At 38.8% G+C, this 18,265-nt stretch overlaps 1 protein-coding gene across 2 annotated transcripts in view; it reads left to right on the top strand.

Annotated features, from left to right (window-relative positions):
* The window catches only part of LOC115237923 (MICOS complex subunit Mic60), a 38,169-nt gene that overhangs the window by 6,309 nt on the left and 13,595 nt on the right, over window positions 1-18,265 (top strand). For both annotated transcript variants that reach the window (XM_029811311.1, XM_029811312.1), the window contains exon 10: window positions 3,613-3,841. In XM_029811311.1, coding sequence (XP_029667171.1) covers window positions 3,613-3,841 — 229 coding nt within the window. The remainder of the gene's footprint in view (window positions 1-3,612; window positions 3,842-18,265) is intronic.

The raw sequence follows: 18,265 nt of genomic DNA, 5'->3' as shown, positions 1-18,265 counted from the left end.
CACTTTTCCGGCACGCGTTTTCCAGGATACTCAGGCGATTCTTCAGCGCACGTGCGCGACGGTCGTATATCTGCTTTTAACCGAAAGTACTTGGTCGATAGAAAAAATATTACACAACAGAGCGACCAATCAACCTGACGGAAAGAATAGGCGTTAAGTATTAAGGGCCCACACAGACTACTCTAGCAGTATGAAAAATTGATTTTTTAGGATATTTTTTTGAAGAATATTAGAAATTTTTATATTTTTAACATTTTTAGTGTTTGCACGATTCTGGAATAATTTAAAGACAAAGTCATCGCTGCTGTTAATTTTCAAGAAATCCTTATTAAGATATAAAGCAATACCATATAATCATTTAGAAACTTTAGATCTTTAACGACAAATTCTTTGAGAATTTTTTCTTAAAAAAAATTATCGCGCATAGGGTGTCATTTGTTAAAAGATTTCAATTCAACATTAAATATGGTAATTAAATTATACGAATTGAAATTGAATAAGAGAGAGAGAAATAAAGTTTGATTGAATATATGAACAATAAGATTATTCTTCTTCGTTTAACTATATTTGAAAAGTTTAGTGAAAAGGTCTTCATTTCCAATAGGGAACTATCGATTTTCGATTGGCAAAGTATTACAACTCTAAAACTGTTCGCGCCTTAACATTTTATTTGAGAACGTGCGTTTAACAAGAAAAATAATTTATTACAAAATACATGTCAAAAACCAGACGAATATTTTATTGAAACGTGTCCTGAATAGTTGACGGAATTATTGTCGTAAAGTCTAGTCTATCTCATAACTTGAAAATATATACGCGAGTCTCTTAAATTCCGTCTGAATCTTCTCTTGTATGTATGACTTGCCATCAACGCAAAGCGAAAGCGATGGGAAGGAAGATTCTTTCCTACTTTCGAGGATCTTAAGAAAAACTACGAATGAAATCCTTTCGAAGTCCCATCGAAATTATATTAAAAAAATGTCAAATGCTCATAAATTTCACGGATTCTTTATTACAGTCATTCTGTTTGTAAGTACGAAAGAATCGATCACGATTTCCTCGTCGGAGAAAAAGAGGAGTGGCTGACTCTTCCATCCGTTCTCGTCGATTATCAAGCCGGGCACGGCTTAACCGTTGAATGCAGACGCGAACTTTGCGAATTCTTGTTCACGACATTTAGAAAAAGCTTCAAGTTTTTCCATCGCAAACTTTCGATCGGTGGCGAAGTCGGCGAGGCGCGACCCGCGCGAGTTAATAGCCTCAAATACGTTTTCCTTTCTTACGGGAAGGGATTTTACCGTCGCGATCCCTAGGTAGATCGCCGTACAAATTGTCGTCATTAAATTAGTTGCACACCCCGAGAAAAACCGTCGCGATTTCGTTCGTCGAATTCGTTTTCGCGAGTGATAAACGCGAGAACCGAACGGAATTCGTTATCGTCAGCATTCGGAAGAACAAGCAAGAGAAAGACATGTTATGTACGGAAAGACACAGGATAAAAAATTGCATTATCAAAAAAAAAAAAAAAAAGAAAGAAAACTCATAGGATGCTTTACTTTTTAAGTCGCAAGAAAAATGTGCGAATATCATTGCTTTTCTTTTGACGGAACTATAAAAATGTTTGATTAATTAGCTTATGTATTAAAAAACATCCTTGATTTTTAATCTAAGCAAAAAGAAAAATTTTAGAATGATTAATAAATACAGATATAATACTTGCGTAAATATCGTAATACTATAATCGGACGTTCGATTATAGACATGACGACAGAAAGAGAGAGAGAGAGTGTAAAAACATCTGTCGCGATTTTGTTTCGAGCGAAACGATTTTCGCGTGAATTGTCGCGAATATAAACGCGGCACGCGTTTTTCTTCTACTGCATTTAATTAATCCGGCTTGGCGCAATTGCGGCATGCGACCGGCGTTAGCGAAGTGCTTTGAATATTTTTTTTTTTTGTTGGAAAATGGATTATATGGAGCGCGACGCGGAGCTTAGTTTCGCTCGGATGAAATAACTCTCTGCGTGTGTTATTCGTCTTTATATTATTTTATTGCATATAAAATTTCTTTTTTCTATATCGATACTGTCGCGGCATCGATTGTCAGTAGCAACGTGAAAAATGCGTTGCTATTTTAACAATGCGATTAAGATTCATTTTCATTCGTTCTGGATTTCACATTACATTTTGTACGGTAACTCCTTTGACACTTCCTCCCGCGTCTTCCCTTATCGCGTCTTCGGTTATTTGATCAATAATCGATATTAACTATCTGAACGATCCATTTGCCATTCTCATAGACAGCGTATAATCGATAAATTACGATCGAGAAGATCCATATCCCGTGGCACCGATAAAGATCCATCTCTCTTGTGCATCCTTGAGTCAAACAAGTTGGACGGGTTGTCGGGTCAGCCGGGCGTTAATTATTGACACGGTACATAAAGTTCACCGACGGCGATGACGGGCCGATGCATGTCCAAGGAACACGGATTCGTAAATGTTGTCCGGAATGACGTGTGTTGGTCAAGGTGATGAGAGGACCGAGCCCCGAGTAGTATGGATCGAGATCGTCAGACGGGAAACAGAGAAAGCGAAATAGGATAGGGCCAGATTTTCGTGGCTTAGATCGCTACCCGATGAGAGGGCGGCCCCGGTGGTGTCTTAAGTGCGGATAATTCATCAAAGTCTCATTAGACTAATGCCTCGGGGCCTGTGTATCTTGAATGGCATTATCGCCCCGAGGGTGGTGATGTTTGCGGGATGCGAGAGCTTCTTGTATCAGTAATTAAGTTTTGCATAAAAGCCTCTTGATTTTTTTTTTATGAAACTTGATTATCAATTTACACACATATTTAAAAATTGCGAAGAATGACGGTAATTGAAAAGTTTCGTTAAAATCGATTCTCTCTCTTTCTCTCGATTAAAAATTTCTTTCTAATTTAGAATACTTTGTATATTTCTTTCGTAAAATACCCGGTACAGTGTATATTTATAAAAATAAGGGCATTCCTTTCATCTCTCTTGTCTATTTCCAGACAAAGAGCGACGAGAAAATATATTTTTTTGTCATTCCGCGAGATTCTCGGGACGCCGATATGACTTGATGTTTTTATACTTTGCAATAATGTCACCGCGCTGTCGACTGACAGCTATTTGAGACTTTAAAGCACGGGTATGCATCTCTTATCTAGTCTTCTGGGACTTTGGCTTATCTCTTACGTTTATTTTCTTCTATCCCGCTGGAAGGAACGAAGGAAAAAGACGCGATGTGTTATATAAATTTGCACGTTGCACTGAAATTTAATAAAAAATACAAAACTTAATATATATATATAAACCAACATTACAATATTTATTTATCAGGAGAGGCGAAGAAACATTGAAAAAAAAATTGTGTGAATTCTTATAATCAAAATTGTTAAAAAGATATATATTAAAAAATTGTGTGAATTCTTATAATCAAAATTGTTAGAAAGATATATATTTCTATTATAGATAAAGCCGTACATTTCTATCCTTTATTATTTGGTATAAAAAGAAGCATAAAACGAGAGAACGAAATGCTCATGTTGTTCATGTTTACGAGCGATATTCATTCTCGTGTTTCAGCTGCTGGCGGAGCAGAAGAAACTGGACGATGAGATGCGGCGGCAGCTGAAATTGCAGTCGGAGATACACGCCGATCATCTTCGAGAGGCACTTTTGGTCAAAGAGCAGGAAACGCAAAGGATGCTGCAGCGCGGTTTCACCGAGAAAGCCGACGCCGACTCCATAAAGCACAAGACACAGCTCGCGGCGATGACGGGAAGGTTACATGCTCTCACAGCGGCTCTTAAAGGTAAGTATCCTATCGTCTCTTTATATCTTGCTTCTTCGGACCTTCTGAAGGGGAATATTTTCCTTTGCACGAACCCTCGCAATCGCACGATTTATACCTCGCAAAGAAATCTCGATTGCATTGTCAATCTCTCGTCCGATTGAACTATGTGGATTATATAGAGAAGGCGATTTTAAAAGCATATGTTCTTTAATTAAATAAGATCAATTTTATCATTAAAGGCCCAGTTTACTCCAGCAGTATGAAACATTGATGATTTTTAGAAATTTTTTTTAAAGAATATTGGACTCTTTCTTAATTTTCCACAAAAATATCTTACGAAAAAAATATTGCGTGCAAACCACTCCTCGATAAGTCTGATAAAAGTCCCTCATAACTCACGATATGAGAGCGCCCGTCGGTTTACAATAAGTAAATGTCCGACACGTAACATCCATTGTGCCCGTTTAGCGGACAAATCATCTTTCGGAGAGATGCCTTCGCCCTTTGTCATGTCCGCCATTGTACCGTGTTCTGGCGTTTAATTACACGGGCAAAAACACGAAGCCGGGCCTCTGTAAAGGCCCGCGCGCGCATCCGCGTCGAGAAAGTGTTGGCGACATTTTCCGACGCTTGATCTTCCTCGTTGTTTGTCTTTTTTTTCGATCCCTTTGTCCCTTTGGACGATAATGGACCTCTTGTGTACCTCGATTCGAGTCCTCGGGTTTTAAGTCGAATTTCGCCATCGACGTACGTATAGCGTTTCGCGATGATCGCAGTATTGTTTGCGACTTGCACCCCCTGTCTCGTCAAACCGGACATGTTACTTAGCCGCGGATGTTTACCAAGGAGGGAAGATCTTATAATTTTTCGCGAAAGGAGGATGAAATAGCGTGATGTGAAGGTATCGATATCAAGCCGGTTAGAATTACCGTATTTGACAAGAAGGGGGAAACGCGGATAGACATATTTAAAAATTTTTTTATTACATGTTATATGTATTTATAGATTTTTAATTGCGATGTCGAATAATTTAGAGACATTTTACTATGCTACGTAAAAATAATAATTTTGAATTAAATAGTTGATAATTTAATGTTTCACAAATTGATATAATATATTTTCTCTAATATATTTTTTTGAAAATATAATTCTTGAAAAAAAAAGTTTATCTCTGAGATGAAATATGAATATACTATTATATGGATAAATAACGTTATTTGAGTACAGTTTTGGCATATAAAGTCTAATTCTTCTACATTCTTTATAATTTTTGTCATAACTATTTTTGACATTCTTCACAATGTTGCACCTAATTTTGTTCATATTTGTATCGTTATAAAAACGTTACTAAATAATAAACAGTTTTGAGGTATCTCTAAATTATTATGTACATCACATGCGCGTACTTCAAAAATTTTTGGAAAAAAGACATTAAGTATTTCAGGAAATATTAAATGCAAAGTTTTGGAAATTACTTGCTTATAGATTCGAATATTTTTTGCAACGTATTTGAAAAATTTAAAAAAATGAAAGTATTGGCTGATGACTTTTATCGAACATTTAACAATCATTGAGCAAAGTTTCTTCATTGAGAAAGCATTGTATCGCCAACAAACGGGTTTTATCTCGTACACGTGTAACATATATCTTTTATCGAACATTTAACAATCATTGAGCAAAGTTTCTTCATTGAGAAAGCATTGCATCGCCAACAAACGGGTTTTATCTCGTACACGTGTAACATATTTAAGTCCTATTATCTTGCGGTAGCTTCGTAATCCAGGCGCGGGACACGCTGAGATGCACCTGTCCCGAGATATTCCCGGGGAGTGTGTTTGCCCTTTCTGGTCTTATTGGTAGCAGAGGGACCCGGAATTTAATCCGGATTAACCCTGTTCGAGTTTAACACAGCGATGGCACTTTCAATCGGCCTCCCCTCCCTCTTATCGTCCGGTGAGATTAATTCTCGATTAACAAATCTCTACACTCGTTGCGCCAGTCGGCCGATAACTATCTTTAATTAGTTTCCGTTCGAGTAATTTTCCGGTCACTAAACGGATTACGACGGACACGACACATACAACCGATATATGCATGTATTTCGCGCTCGCGACACCCTCGACGCGAGAATCGCAGGTGTTACATTATTGAAAATCGTTGTTCGCGCTTGTGTAAACCCCTTTTTCCACCTATTTAATAGCCCTTGTTCTCCAAATGAGCTCGCGTGTTTATTATCGATTATCGTTGCATTTGAATTCTGTTTAATATTTCTCGCTCGCCCGAGGCTTAACTTTTATCTCACGCGACATATTAATCGCCTTTTAAAATTCAAGAAAGGATTTTTCGAAATTACCGTCATCCCTTTAATATTCCGCGTATATACGACGAATATACCTCATAAAACGTGTCTTTCTTGGAATTCATTGCGATCTCTGGCAAACGGTTTACCTCAACGCGGAAATAAACGACGAATACACGCCTTTTCGCGTCGTTCTTTATGCGATATTCTCATTGGTACGTCTCCCATCGGGTTTCTCGATTAAAACGTCCTAATTTCTCGTGGTTTACCGACGCTTATAATTATTGTTCTAATTGCGGATTGTTCTCGGTCGAAGTAGTGTCACCGAATTCGGCCAGCTGGGGATATTTCTGGTTGGCGAGAACGCGCGCCGGAGCGCGTTCCCTCGTTAATTAACTTCGTCCAACAAACGGCCGGAAGTGTAGCGGGTGAAGAGGAGGGCGGAGAAAGAAGCGTGGAATACGGTGCTCACCGGTATATAATATCCATTATCCTGCGCGTTTAATTTGGTGAATTACGTCGTTTTACCAGAGCGTTCTCCCCGAAATTCACGGCACACTTCTCGCAGCCTTACCAGAAGTTAATAAAACGCGAAGGGTCGTCAGGTGGGAATGGGAGCCTGGAAGGGAACGCGATTTATATATAAGTCCGCGTTATAATGGCACGATGAAAGTGAAGGCATTATTGCGCCCTTTCGTAAACATCTCGCGAGGAAAAAGTGTAAGAAGAACGAGACGAGAAAGAGGCCCGTCTTTCGCACCGATCGCACCTGTAACGCCGGCAGGAACATATTTCATGAATAGAAATTAGTAATAAAAAGATGGCATGAAAAGAGATGAGGATAGAGGCGGTCGAGGCGGAAAACTTTCGGATTTCAACGTGGGCGGGTGACACTCGGTATCGAATCTCCGCGAGAACTCTATATAAGAGACGGAAGAGAAGAGATTTCGTAGCACTTCATAAAAGTGGCGGCTTCTTTCGATCATGGTTTTAGTGCGAGGGATAGTAATTTCGCGATCGTAAAACGGTGTAAGTTTTGCGCGACGTAATCACAACTTTGTTCCGTCTCGATAACTTAGCTCAGTTTGTTTACGATTTTGTTCCCCTAAGTAATGTCAACACTCTGTAGATGTTATACACATGTTATGTAAATAACGTACTCTAACTTGCTCTCTCCCTCTCTCTCCCTATATAAAATAATTGTGGCGACATTTTTTAAATAATTTAAATATTACGTAATAAGTAAGAAATTTAATTCAGCGATATATTTTGAGATCCTTGAGAATCTAAATGCGGGAAAAAGATTCGACAGCCATATGTGGGACGGCTGGAACGGCAATAAAGCGACGGTTGCGGGGGTTGAAGGGTGGAACAAGATCGTAGGTCGCGGTTTTACAAGCTCGACAAACCAACTAACATATGCGACCATATGCCCCAATTAGAACTTTCGCCATACATCTCTCTCCCGCGGGCGCTATTAAGGGTCCGGTATACATCCGCGAACGACGTCGAGTGCTCGCGACGAGGGGGAAAAAGCGACCGAAAAACACGGCTGCGTTTTGCATTTCCGCGAGTTTGCACTCGGGTGCGGACGTTTATCGCACTTGCGATAAACGACAAAAGAAAGCAATTCGTTTAGCCGTAATTTACACGGTAAAATTCGCGCGCGGAGAGAACGATGGGACTTTATTTTCATTCACGTTTAAACAGAATTGTAACCGAATAATTTCTTATTTTAGAAAATTACACCAAAAAATCTTTAAAAAACATTTTCTCTTAATTTTGAATAAAAATATCTGGAAGATCAGAGAATTTTCAGGAAATTTTTTTTACAAGATTTGAGTAGACTTCCTGTTAAAATGATATATAATTACAATATATAGAATTGTATATATAAAGATATGGTGTGAACAAATGTCTAATCTGGTTGTCGCCGAGACGAGAACGACTCATGCGATTTGTCAAGAAATCTGTAATTACGAACAAGAGTGTTCTCCGCCTTATGCGTGCATGCACTTGACGAGAGAAACGGATTGATGTTTCACGTCGAGCTTCTTGAACGCGAGGAACGATGCCGCGTGTATTGTTGAGGATGAATTCTTGCGGAGGGCAAGAAGATACGTTATTCCGCTCGACGTCGATGCGGTTTACCTCTTCCTACTTGGCAAGTTTCCACGCGGGAAATACAGGATGAATCACCATCGTCGAATATATTCCCACCGCAATTACGTCGCGTTAAATTCATCCGAGTCGACGGTTCCTGCGTTCGACGAAAACCGTTCCGGCTTTCATCCGTTCTGAAGACGACAGCTCGTTTGCGGCGGAATCTCGCAAACGACGACGCCGATTCTTATATCGCGCGAGGAAACTTTCAAACTCGCACTATGCATTTTAAAGGATTGCTATATTTCTACGGGATTTACGATTTTCAGCATCTCCTTCTTGTCTCCATTCTGCTCTTTTTTTTTGCGATATCCTTCGCATAAAGTTGAATCTTAAAGGGGAGCATCGACATTGCGTTGCTCTGGAAATTGTGTGATATTTTTTTATCCCCTTATAACTTTGATAAATAAATTATATTCTCATGTTGCGGATATGTGTGTGTATATGTGTAAGGGGAGCGTAGATGGAAGAAGTTTCGCGATCTTGTTCGATCAATTGGTTCAGTCCAAGGGTTTCAGACGTCGCTCGTTATCCCCGCGGAGATCGAAATTTAAATCGAGGATAATAAATCTCTCGGTCGCCTACCGAGAGTCATATTCTGGCTGAATTTACGGCGTGTACTTTTATCGCTCGCGATTGTTTGCGTAACGAATTAACCTTTGTCGCATATGGTGCTCCGAAGTTTGAATATTTTTCGCGTAACAGGTTTTTGGATCGTTCGTAACTTTTAAGGGCCCAGTCTACTCTAGTAGCATGAAAAATTGATGATTTTTATTTGAATTTTTTATTTTATTTTATTTTTTTTTGGAGAATATTAGAAATTGATCTTTTTAGTGTTTTACATGTCTTTTTTATATTTTTACTGATATTTAAATAATACGTCAGTATTTTTAAATGTTAGATATTTTTGCTTTTCTTGTTCAATGTGAGTTTCTGTGCGTATATCACATTCGAGATTCGCGAATTCGCCAAAGTATTCGCTGTACGTGACAAACGAATTTTTTTTGTGCGAAAAGATGAATCGAACATTTAATCGCAAGCGCGTTGACATTTACGATTCCATATTTCCTCGATCGTACATGAACGGGGACGACGACGACCGCGACGAGAGTTGCAATTCCCTCGTAAATCAGACAAGTACGTGTTTTCTCCTCAGTGCCGAACGTCTCGACGCTAACCCGTCGGAGTTCGGCCGTCGCTCCGGCATCCTCTTAATAACGTAACAGATGGCGAGAAGTATGAACGTGTGGAAACGCGTAAAAGTTTTTCAAACGCGAGCTAGAAAGGATACGTTGGTAGAATATTGATAGAAACGCGCGTGTATACAGAATGTTTTGCAAAACCGTTGATATTTACATTGATGGAAGCATTTCGCTTGAAGACAGATTTGCTTTATAAGCGAGAATGTGATAATTTACGCTGAAAGATAGGTCTCAATTCCTTTTTTAAATATTAAAACAATTAATAATATTAAATATCACACAAATGAAAATTCTGTCAAAGCTAAATTGTGGAATAATGAATAAATTTATCCCTTCAGGAATATTTTTGATGCATTTTTTATAAATATCGATTTTTCCTTTCATAAAATTGATAGCCGTAAATATGTATTTGATCGGTATGCATGCGCATATCGATATCATGCGCGCGTGTGTTAATTAAATTCGAGCTTGAAATGCGTGTACGTTTTTTTCATCTGCACTTTATGCCGGGTGATTTTCGCCCCGACTAAAATGATTCGGCGAAACCGGGGAGAGAAAAGAAAATAAAATAAGGTCGTTGAGCTGATGTGTGAACTCCCACGTCGGCCCTTTCTTTCTTCCTGCCCTTCGTTCTTCGACTGCAATGTCTACGAGACCCTCGCGCGGAAACATTCTACGGGAAAAAGGTACTCGTTTACGCGACGCTTGAGGTAATACGAGTAATGTGGAAGAAAAATTACTACTTTACTCATGCGAGAAAATATTACTGGCCGGGTACGCTGACAAAGAATCGCTCCGCATTCCAAAGCAGTCATCATCGTCTTGGATTATATCATTTCTAGATATTTATCATGATAGTTAGAAATAAAATAAACAGCGTGATAATATATTTCCGCAGTTCTCCTCGAAAAAGCATACGTTTAAAAAAAATTAAAAATTATAATTTTTAGAGATGTTTTGTATAAAATTCTTCTGTAAATATTTTAATCTTTGGTTTTAACAATCTTTTATAATAAATTCCTAAATTTTTAATTAACACTATGCGCACTTAAAACCGATTACAAGTGTATCAAATAGATGCATCATTCGTCTTTTCGACGCGCAGTGATCACTTCTCTATATTAATCCGAGAGACTTTTCTTGCACATCACTGTTGAGATACCACTCCGGAATGCGGCTTAACCATGTTTCTTGTACGTCGCCGTTCGAGATGCAACGGGTAGCTTTCCCAAGAGCACTTCTCTTTCTCTCTTTTTCTTGTGCCGCGTGTTTTCGGCGTCAGAATACGAGGGTAAAAAGAAAAGCGATCGCACAGCTCTCAGTATCCAGTCGATACTCAAGTACCACCATGGTTCGCTCGTATTTCAATGATCCCGCAGCAGACCGCTGCTGGTGCTGGATGCTCGTACCACTTTGAAACTGCACGACAGTGAAAATAAAGTCCGGAGTTTCTGTAACGGCCACAAATAACAGGCGGCTGCTGGCGCGCGTCACTGAACCGATCGGATGCCGGAATTTCTCTTTGCGATAGAAAAACTTGCTTTTAATGAAAGAGAAGTACCTATATCGGCTATTGTCGATACTCTCTATCGAGTCGCCGAGTTAGCAAATTTTATAAAATGAGGGATAGACAAAACAAATGCTTCTACTTTCCCGTCAACTAAAACTTTTCTCGATCGTCCTAATTTATATAGTCGCCCTTATGATAACAGAACTAAAAGGTTGAAGAGAGAGAAACGAAAATAGCTAATTTATCGAAATTGAAAACAGAGACTTCAATCTGTGACGCAATCAACAAATTCAGGGGCAAAGCGTTAATAGAGACAGAGGAAAAGAGAGATTGAAATAATTACGCGTTATTTCGATCCACCGTTGATTGAAAGCTTGATTAATTACACCGTTCGCAGATCCGTGTTTTATCAAGAATCTATTATCTCTCAATATCTTTAGCAGGGCTGATAAATAATTGAAATTATTTAACAACATTTGTTGTTCAATAATGTTTAATTATCAACTCTAATTACAATATGGTATAATACTTTATATTCCAAATAGAGGATACGTCACAAGATAGCATAGCAATGTACAAGTGCACGTGTAAAATATGGGCAAATATTTGATTGAATATATATTCGGTTATAACATTTGATTTAACGTTGATTTAATATATCGAATAATGTTTTTTTAAATATATTTTTTGATTTAATAGCAATCTATAAAAAAATGTTAGAAAAAGATATTACGGCTTACAATTGTAGAATCGGAATCACTGGCAGTAGTGAAATCCGCGCAGTGCGAGCCGTCGTTGTTCTTTCAATCGTATATTTTTACAGACGCTTAAATAATCTGACCAACCGCGGGAGAATAACGGGATGGGGCCTGTCGACAAGCGAAATCGAAAAATATCCGCAGTGCCGCAACGCCAAATTGATTGTCCCATATCGGCCAGAACTTGATGTTCCGCGCGAGTGTACGGAGTATTGTTTATAAAAATGTTTTTCGAAATGTCATTGCGAATCAGGAAATGGTATCGTAAAAATTTTACAGAGGAAAAGAATACGTCGAAGAAAGGAAGGACGCTGAGAATATTGCGAGTGATATTTCAAAATTTCGTATCAGGATGAACGACGATTGCTAGATATAAGACTATTGTATCCACTCTTTTACTTCTCGTTTTTAAAGTCAGGATTTATATCTTAATAATCAGGAAATATACGTATTATCAATTTTTTTCTTTTTCAATAATTTCTTTTCCAAAACAGGTGTCTTAAAAATCTATAACGATAAGAAAATATTTTCCGAATCAAATTTTCGAAACTTCTTCCCTCGCCATTTGTATCATTTTTAAATTTGTATTATTAACTATTTTAATGTGATTAAAGTCTTAAATTAGAATTAATTAATTTGAAGCTTATATGAAGTTAAATGAAACGATCATGATTCTATTTTAATTTGATCGATAAAAAAAGACTCGTCTTTCATTAGAGCTCCCGTCTATCATTAGAGCTTCCGTTGAATTTATGAATATCATCGGATATGGCTATTGTATGTATGTATATGTATATACTCGTTTCCTAATTACAATTAATTCACGTGTCGGACAATAAACCGTACCGTGCCGTACCGTGCATTTGCAGCGGCGATTAATTATCCTCGTCGTTGCCGTGCGAATTTTCCCGACTAGAGCTTTACATTACGTGCCCGATCCCCGATCTACAGATCTTTTTTTTTTTTTACTGAGCCTTGAACGAAAAGCGATCAATTATCCTAGCGCGAGATTACCGATGGTGAAATTTTCGCGTTTGCACGTCAACGTCTGCGAGATTTCAGTTTATTCTCTTCTCGCAGGCACCGTTGACACTCTTTTCGAAGCACACGTGCTTTTCTATACGTCTCGTTTTCAGAGAACCTCATTTCTGGAAATTGTTATATATATAATTTGATCGTTGATTCAAATTAAATTGCATAATTATAATAATAGGATAGATAAATGAGAATTAAAGTAATGAATATTAAATGCAAAAGTTATCTTGTATTTAATTTTGAGATAAAATATTGAATTATACGTTAAAGCTTGGCCTTTGAAAATACTACTGGTTCAATTTTGGGATATTATCGTCGATTGATGCTAATTTCCATTTTAGAATGTAAATTCTACATCCATTTCATTTGGGAACATCAATTTGCATGTTGTGCGCGTGCAAATGGCATGGATAACCGAAAAATAATGGACAGCTCAATAAGTGCAAGAAACATGTGGTCATGGAATTAATGTAAATAGTCACTGCATTCTAGAATTTAACGAATAATGCGAGTAAGGAACTATTTGCAAGTCGATTAAATAGGCCGTCCTTTACGTCGACCGCACCGTTGCGGCTTGGGAATTTCATTCCGGCAAAGTTTGCGGATGCTTATCTCAATATATTTTATCGCTTTCTGGCTAGCGGCTTCATATGTCTTCTAAAAAAAAATATAAAAAACACAGTTTAAAATAATTTGCTTAACTAGAATTTCGAGGATCTTGCGCACGAAGATAAGAGAGAAAAGGTGGCCACACATCGTGAATATTATGCTATTTAGGCTGATGCCATCATATACGAAGGCTTGACGCAATCGGGTTGACGTTGCTAGAAAATCGCTGCTGGGGACGATCTTATTTCGCGATTAAGAGCCCAGTCTATTCTAACAGTATGAAAAATTGATAATTTTTAGGAATTTTTTGTGAGAAATATTAGAAAAATTGAGTTCTTTAGCGTTTTTTTTTATATGTTTTTACTGATGTTTAAACAAGGTATCAGTATTTTTAAATATTGAATATTTAGCTTTTTTACGTTTATTACGAGTCTCAAGATACCCGTTATATCAACTTTGAAAACAGTGTTTTGAGAAAAACGTTTAATGTTTTGCAAGTCTATTTAAAGACTCGCGCGTTATTCTATTTAGAGTCTTATAATCTTGTAAATTTTGCGAATTTTTTAATAAAATTTAAAAGATATTCTTCAGACATCATATTTATATATCATATTAATTTATTATATAATCGATTTTTGTGACTCTCTAAAGCAGACTGGGCCTTTAAACTCGACCTCTCCTGCTCTTCACTGATCCGGAGGTCAGCATCCTCGTGGGAGGAAAAGTTTGTCGCCCGTTTTACACGTACAGTTAGTCAGTAGGCTGTTCGGGTTCGGTATCGTGGCACAGTGGGCGTTATCTCTGATAGGGAAAATCGTGTCGACAACGGGGAGGGGAGACGGGATTGTGCAATCCATCCTTTTGTCGTGCGTCGACCGCATCGTTACGCTCGTCAATGCGAGAGAGCGTTTGGAAAACAGGGTTGTAGAAAGGACGAAGAGCAACAGAGAAGGATAAAAGCGGGACGAGGCCTCTCGAAACTCTCTCGCGCAGCTCTCGGAGCGTAAAATGTCACGTGGCCTGACGACCCTTGGCAATCTTCCGAACTGATTTAACCGCTGTTTCATCCAGTTTTATAAATGAATCGACGGAGAGAAAAAGAGAGAGAGAAAGAGAAAGATGGTCCGTTGTCCGAACTCGCGTTCAAATATGAACCGACAGATATGGCCGCGAAAATTCTCGCGACAATAATACAAACGTTTGTGCTTTCTCCGCGTATCGATTAGCCGGAATTTAAAATCTCGAGAGAAAGAGTGAGAAAGAGGGGAGGAACAAGACGGCAGTATGTGACCTGGCGCGGTGCCATCGGATAACGTACGGAATTTTTTGCGATAAGTGGCGGTGAGCGTGTAAATGATTATTGGATGGAAAAGTTAGGAAAATATGCGAGACGATGCGCGAAACGATCGCTAATTTTCTTCAAGATCGTGTAAAAATATCTCGGGGAATATTTTAAATGTATGTTTTCGTACACATTTTGTATAATTAAATTTAATAATTTAATTTAATAATTTTTACAACTTTAACTTTGCGTACACATACCAATCAATCAATGTATACTAAATAATATAATATGTATTTATGCTCTAATTAAGTAGCGCGAAAATCATAGGGAAAGCCGGTAACGAAGTACAAAAATCGATATATACGAAAGAGTTGCGAGCTAAACAAATCATATAGTGCAGTCCCACTCTATATATGTATATACGGTAACCACATTTATCGGGATCAAATTTAGAACACCGATTCGAACCACTTACACTTGTTTACATATTGCTATTACACATTGTAACTGTATTCTCTTATGTTTACCTTTCTGCTTTCGAAGAGCATCCTGTGCGAGAAAAATTTCTGCTACGATAATTTTTTTTTACAAAAACAACATAATGGGAATAATTCCGATTAGAATAGGATGGAACTTCATTCATCCGAATGACGATACGCCCGCGGCGGCATACGCTCGGATAAGCTAGTAATTATCCGGAATAATTGGATGCGTTCGGAAGTTGGATAGTTCTCGCGGATTTAGCGAGAACTTTCCGCGGCGACATCCAGGCTCAGCCATCGTGGACGGCTTCGCCCATGTAATGTGTAACGCGATTTCGTCCGTGGTGAAGAGGGCAGGGTGATGGCAGGGAGGAACGCGCGCCAGATGAAGTGGATCCGGCTAGAAACAGTTCCGAGAGCCCTTCGACCCTTTCCGTTTTCCGCGTCGATGCCCGCGAGAGAGATCATCCCGAGCTTGAGAATCAGCCGCGAAAGGTACATTGCGGTGGAGAAAACGAGAATGGAGGGAAGAAAGAAGGACGAAGAGCAACAGAGAAGGATAAAAGCGGGACGAGGCCTCTCGAAACTCTCTCGCGCAGCTCTCGGAGCGTAAAATGTCACGTGGCCTGACGACCCTTGGCAATCTTCCGAACTGATTTAACCGCTGTTTCATCCAGTTTTATAAATGAATCGACGGAGAGAAAAAGAGAGAGAGAAAGAGAAAGATGGTCCGTTGTCCGAACTCGCGTTCAAATATGAACCGACAGATATGGCCGCGAAAATTCTCGCGACAATAATACAAACGTTTGTGCTTTCTCCGCGTATCGATTAGCCGGAATTTAAAATCTCGAGAGAAAGAGTGAGAAAGAGGGGAGGAACAAGACGGCAGTATGTGACCTGGCGCGGTGCCATCGGATAACGTACGGAATTTTTTGCGATAAGTGGCGGTGAGCGTGTAAATGATTATTGGATGGAAAAGTTAGGAAAATATGCGAGACGATGCGCGAAACGATCGCTAATTTTCTTCAAGATCGTGTAAAAATATCTCGGGGAATATTTTAAATGTATGTTTTCGTACACATTTTGTATAATTAAATTTAATAATTTAATTTAATAATTTTTACAACTTTAACTTTGCGTACACATACCAATCAATCAATGTATACTAAATAATATAATATGTATTTATGCTCTAATTAAGTAGCGCGAAAATCATAGGGAAAGCCGGTAACGAAGTACAAAAATCGATATATACGAAAGAGTTGCGAGCTAAACAAATCATATAGTGCAGTCCCACTCTATATATGTATATACGGTAACCACATTTATCGGGATCAAATTTAGAACACCGATTCGAACCACTTACACTTGTTTACATATTGCTATTACACATTGTAACTGTATTCTCTTATGTTTACCTTTCTGCTTTCGAAGAGCATCCTGTGCGAGAAAAATTTCTGCTACGATAATTTTTTTTTACAAAAACAACATAATGGGAATAATTCCGATTAGAATAGGATGGAACTTCATTCATCCGAATGACGATACGCCCGCGGCGGCATACGCTCGGATAAGCTAGTAATTATCCGGAATAATTGGATGCGTTCGGAAGTTGGATAGTTCTCGCGGATTTAGCGAGAACTTTCCGCGGCGACATCCAGGCTCAGCCATCGTGGACGGCTTCGCCCATGTAATGTGTAACGCGATTTCGTCCGTGGTGAAGAGGGCAGGGTGATGGCAGGGAGGAACGCGCGCCAGATGAAGTGGATCCGGCTAGAAACAGTTCCGAGAGCCCTTCGACCCTTTCCGTTTTCCGCGTCGATGCCCGCGAGAGAGATCATCCCGAGCTTGAGAATCAGCCGCGAAAGGTACATTGCGGTGGAGAAAACGAGAATGGAGGGAAGAAAGAGAGAGAGAGAGAGAGAGAGAGAGAGAGAGAGAGAGAAAGGGGTAATGGGAGAGGAGGAAAAAGAAAAAAACAGATTCGAGATATATGTTGCGTGGGCAATCGGCCTGACATTTTGGCTTTAAAGGGCACTTAAAGTCGTCAGCGAAATTGATGTGTCTCGCCGATGCAACACGGAATTTGATGCGGTGTGAAAAGAGAGAAAGAGCACTTCGCGTAGACATTAATTTGTATCGATCGTTTTGCGAAAAGATACGAGTTATACTGAAAAGCCGCGATAGTCTGTAAAATATAGCTCTTTCTCTTTATCATTATAATCTATGGCATTTTACATTTTAATAGATGAAGTTAACTAATCTCTCTCTCTCTCTCTCTCTCTCTCTCTCTCTCGCTCTTGCTTTTGATTATATACATATATGTATATGATATAGTGGGCGTTGTGAGTTAAGTAGAATTTGAATATCTCGAGATCAAATATTGGAAATGCATGCAACTCGTTGTTTTATTACGAATTTGCACATTTATCCGCAAGATATCAGATAATTCGAAAAATTCAAATATTAAATTCTTTTCCCTTTACGTCAGATATGTGCTCGCATTTTGATAGATGGTCATATGAATGACATCGAGTGCAAATAGCTCATCATATTCAAAGTCTTATAATTTCGTCAATTTTGCGAATTTTTCAATAAAATTTGAGGCGTGTTCTTTAGACATCATACTTTCAGAAAGTGTAAAAAAATTTTTTGATCCTCTAGAGTAAACTGGGCTCTTAATAGATTAATTGATAATAATGCAAAAAAGATTCGCCTCGGATATACTGGATCGCGATGGCACGATATTTGCGGCGTAATCCGCGAGGCGGTAGCTTATGTGGCGAAATTAATAATAAGATCTACTCTTCCCCTTTTTTCCCCAAAACGCGCCTCACGAAGGATTAATTTAATTGCGAAGGAAATCGCGCGCGAGTTGTACGCTCGAGTTTATTGCCAGAATTATTGTCGGAGAAATGATGATATCGCCGCGGCGGCGAATTACGGTTCGGTTATTCGAACCTGAATCTGGGCGAGTAATTTCAGGTTGGAAATAACTGCTGACTAAGCCTCCGTGGGTTTTTTTTTTTCCCCTCCTCGAACGTATTATGGATATTTTATGAAAGCGCGATAATGATATTTGGACGACAAAAGAGTGTG

The sequence above is a fragment of the Formica exsecta genome, unplaced genomic scaffold (assembly GCF_003651465.1).
Source record: "Formica exsecta isolate Colony F162 unplaced genomic scaffold, ASM365146v1 scaffold314, whole genome shotgun sequence".
Classification (NCBI taxonomy): Eukaryota; Metazoa; Arthropoda; class Insecta; order Hymenoptera; family Formicidae; genus Formica; species Formica exsecta.
Note: the sequence above shows the minus strand (reverse complement) of the source record. Positions and strands in the feature narration are given on the sequence as shown.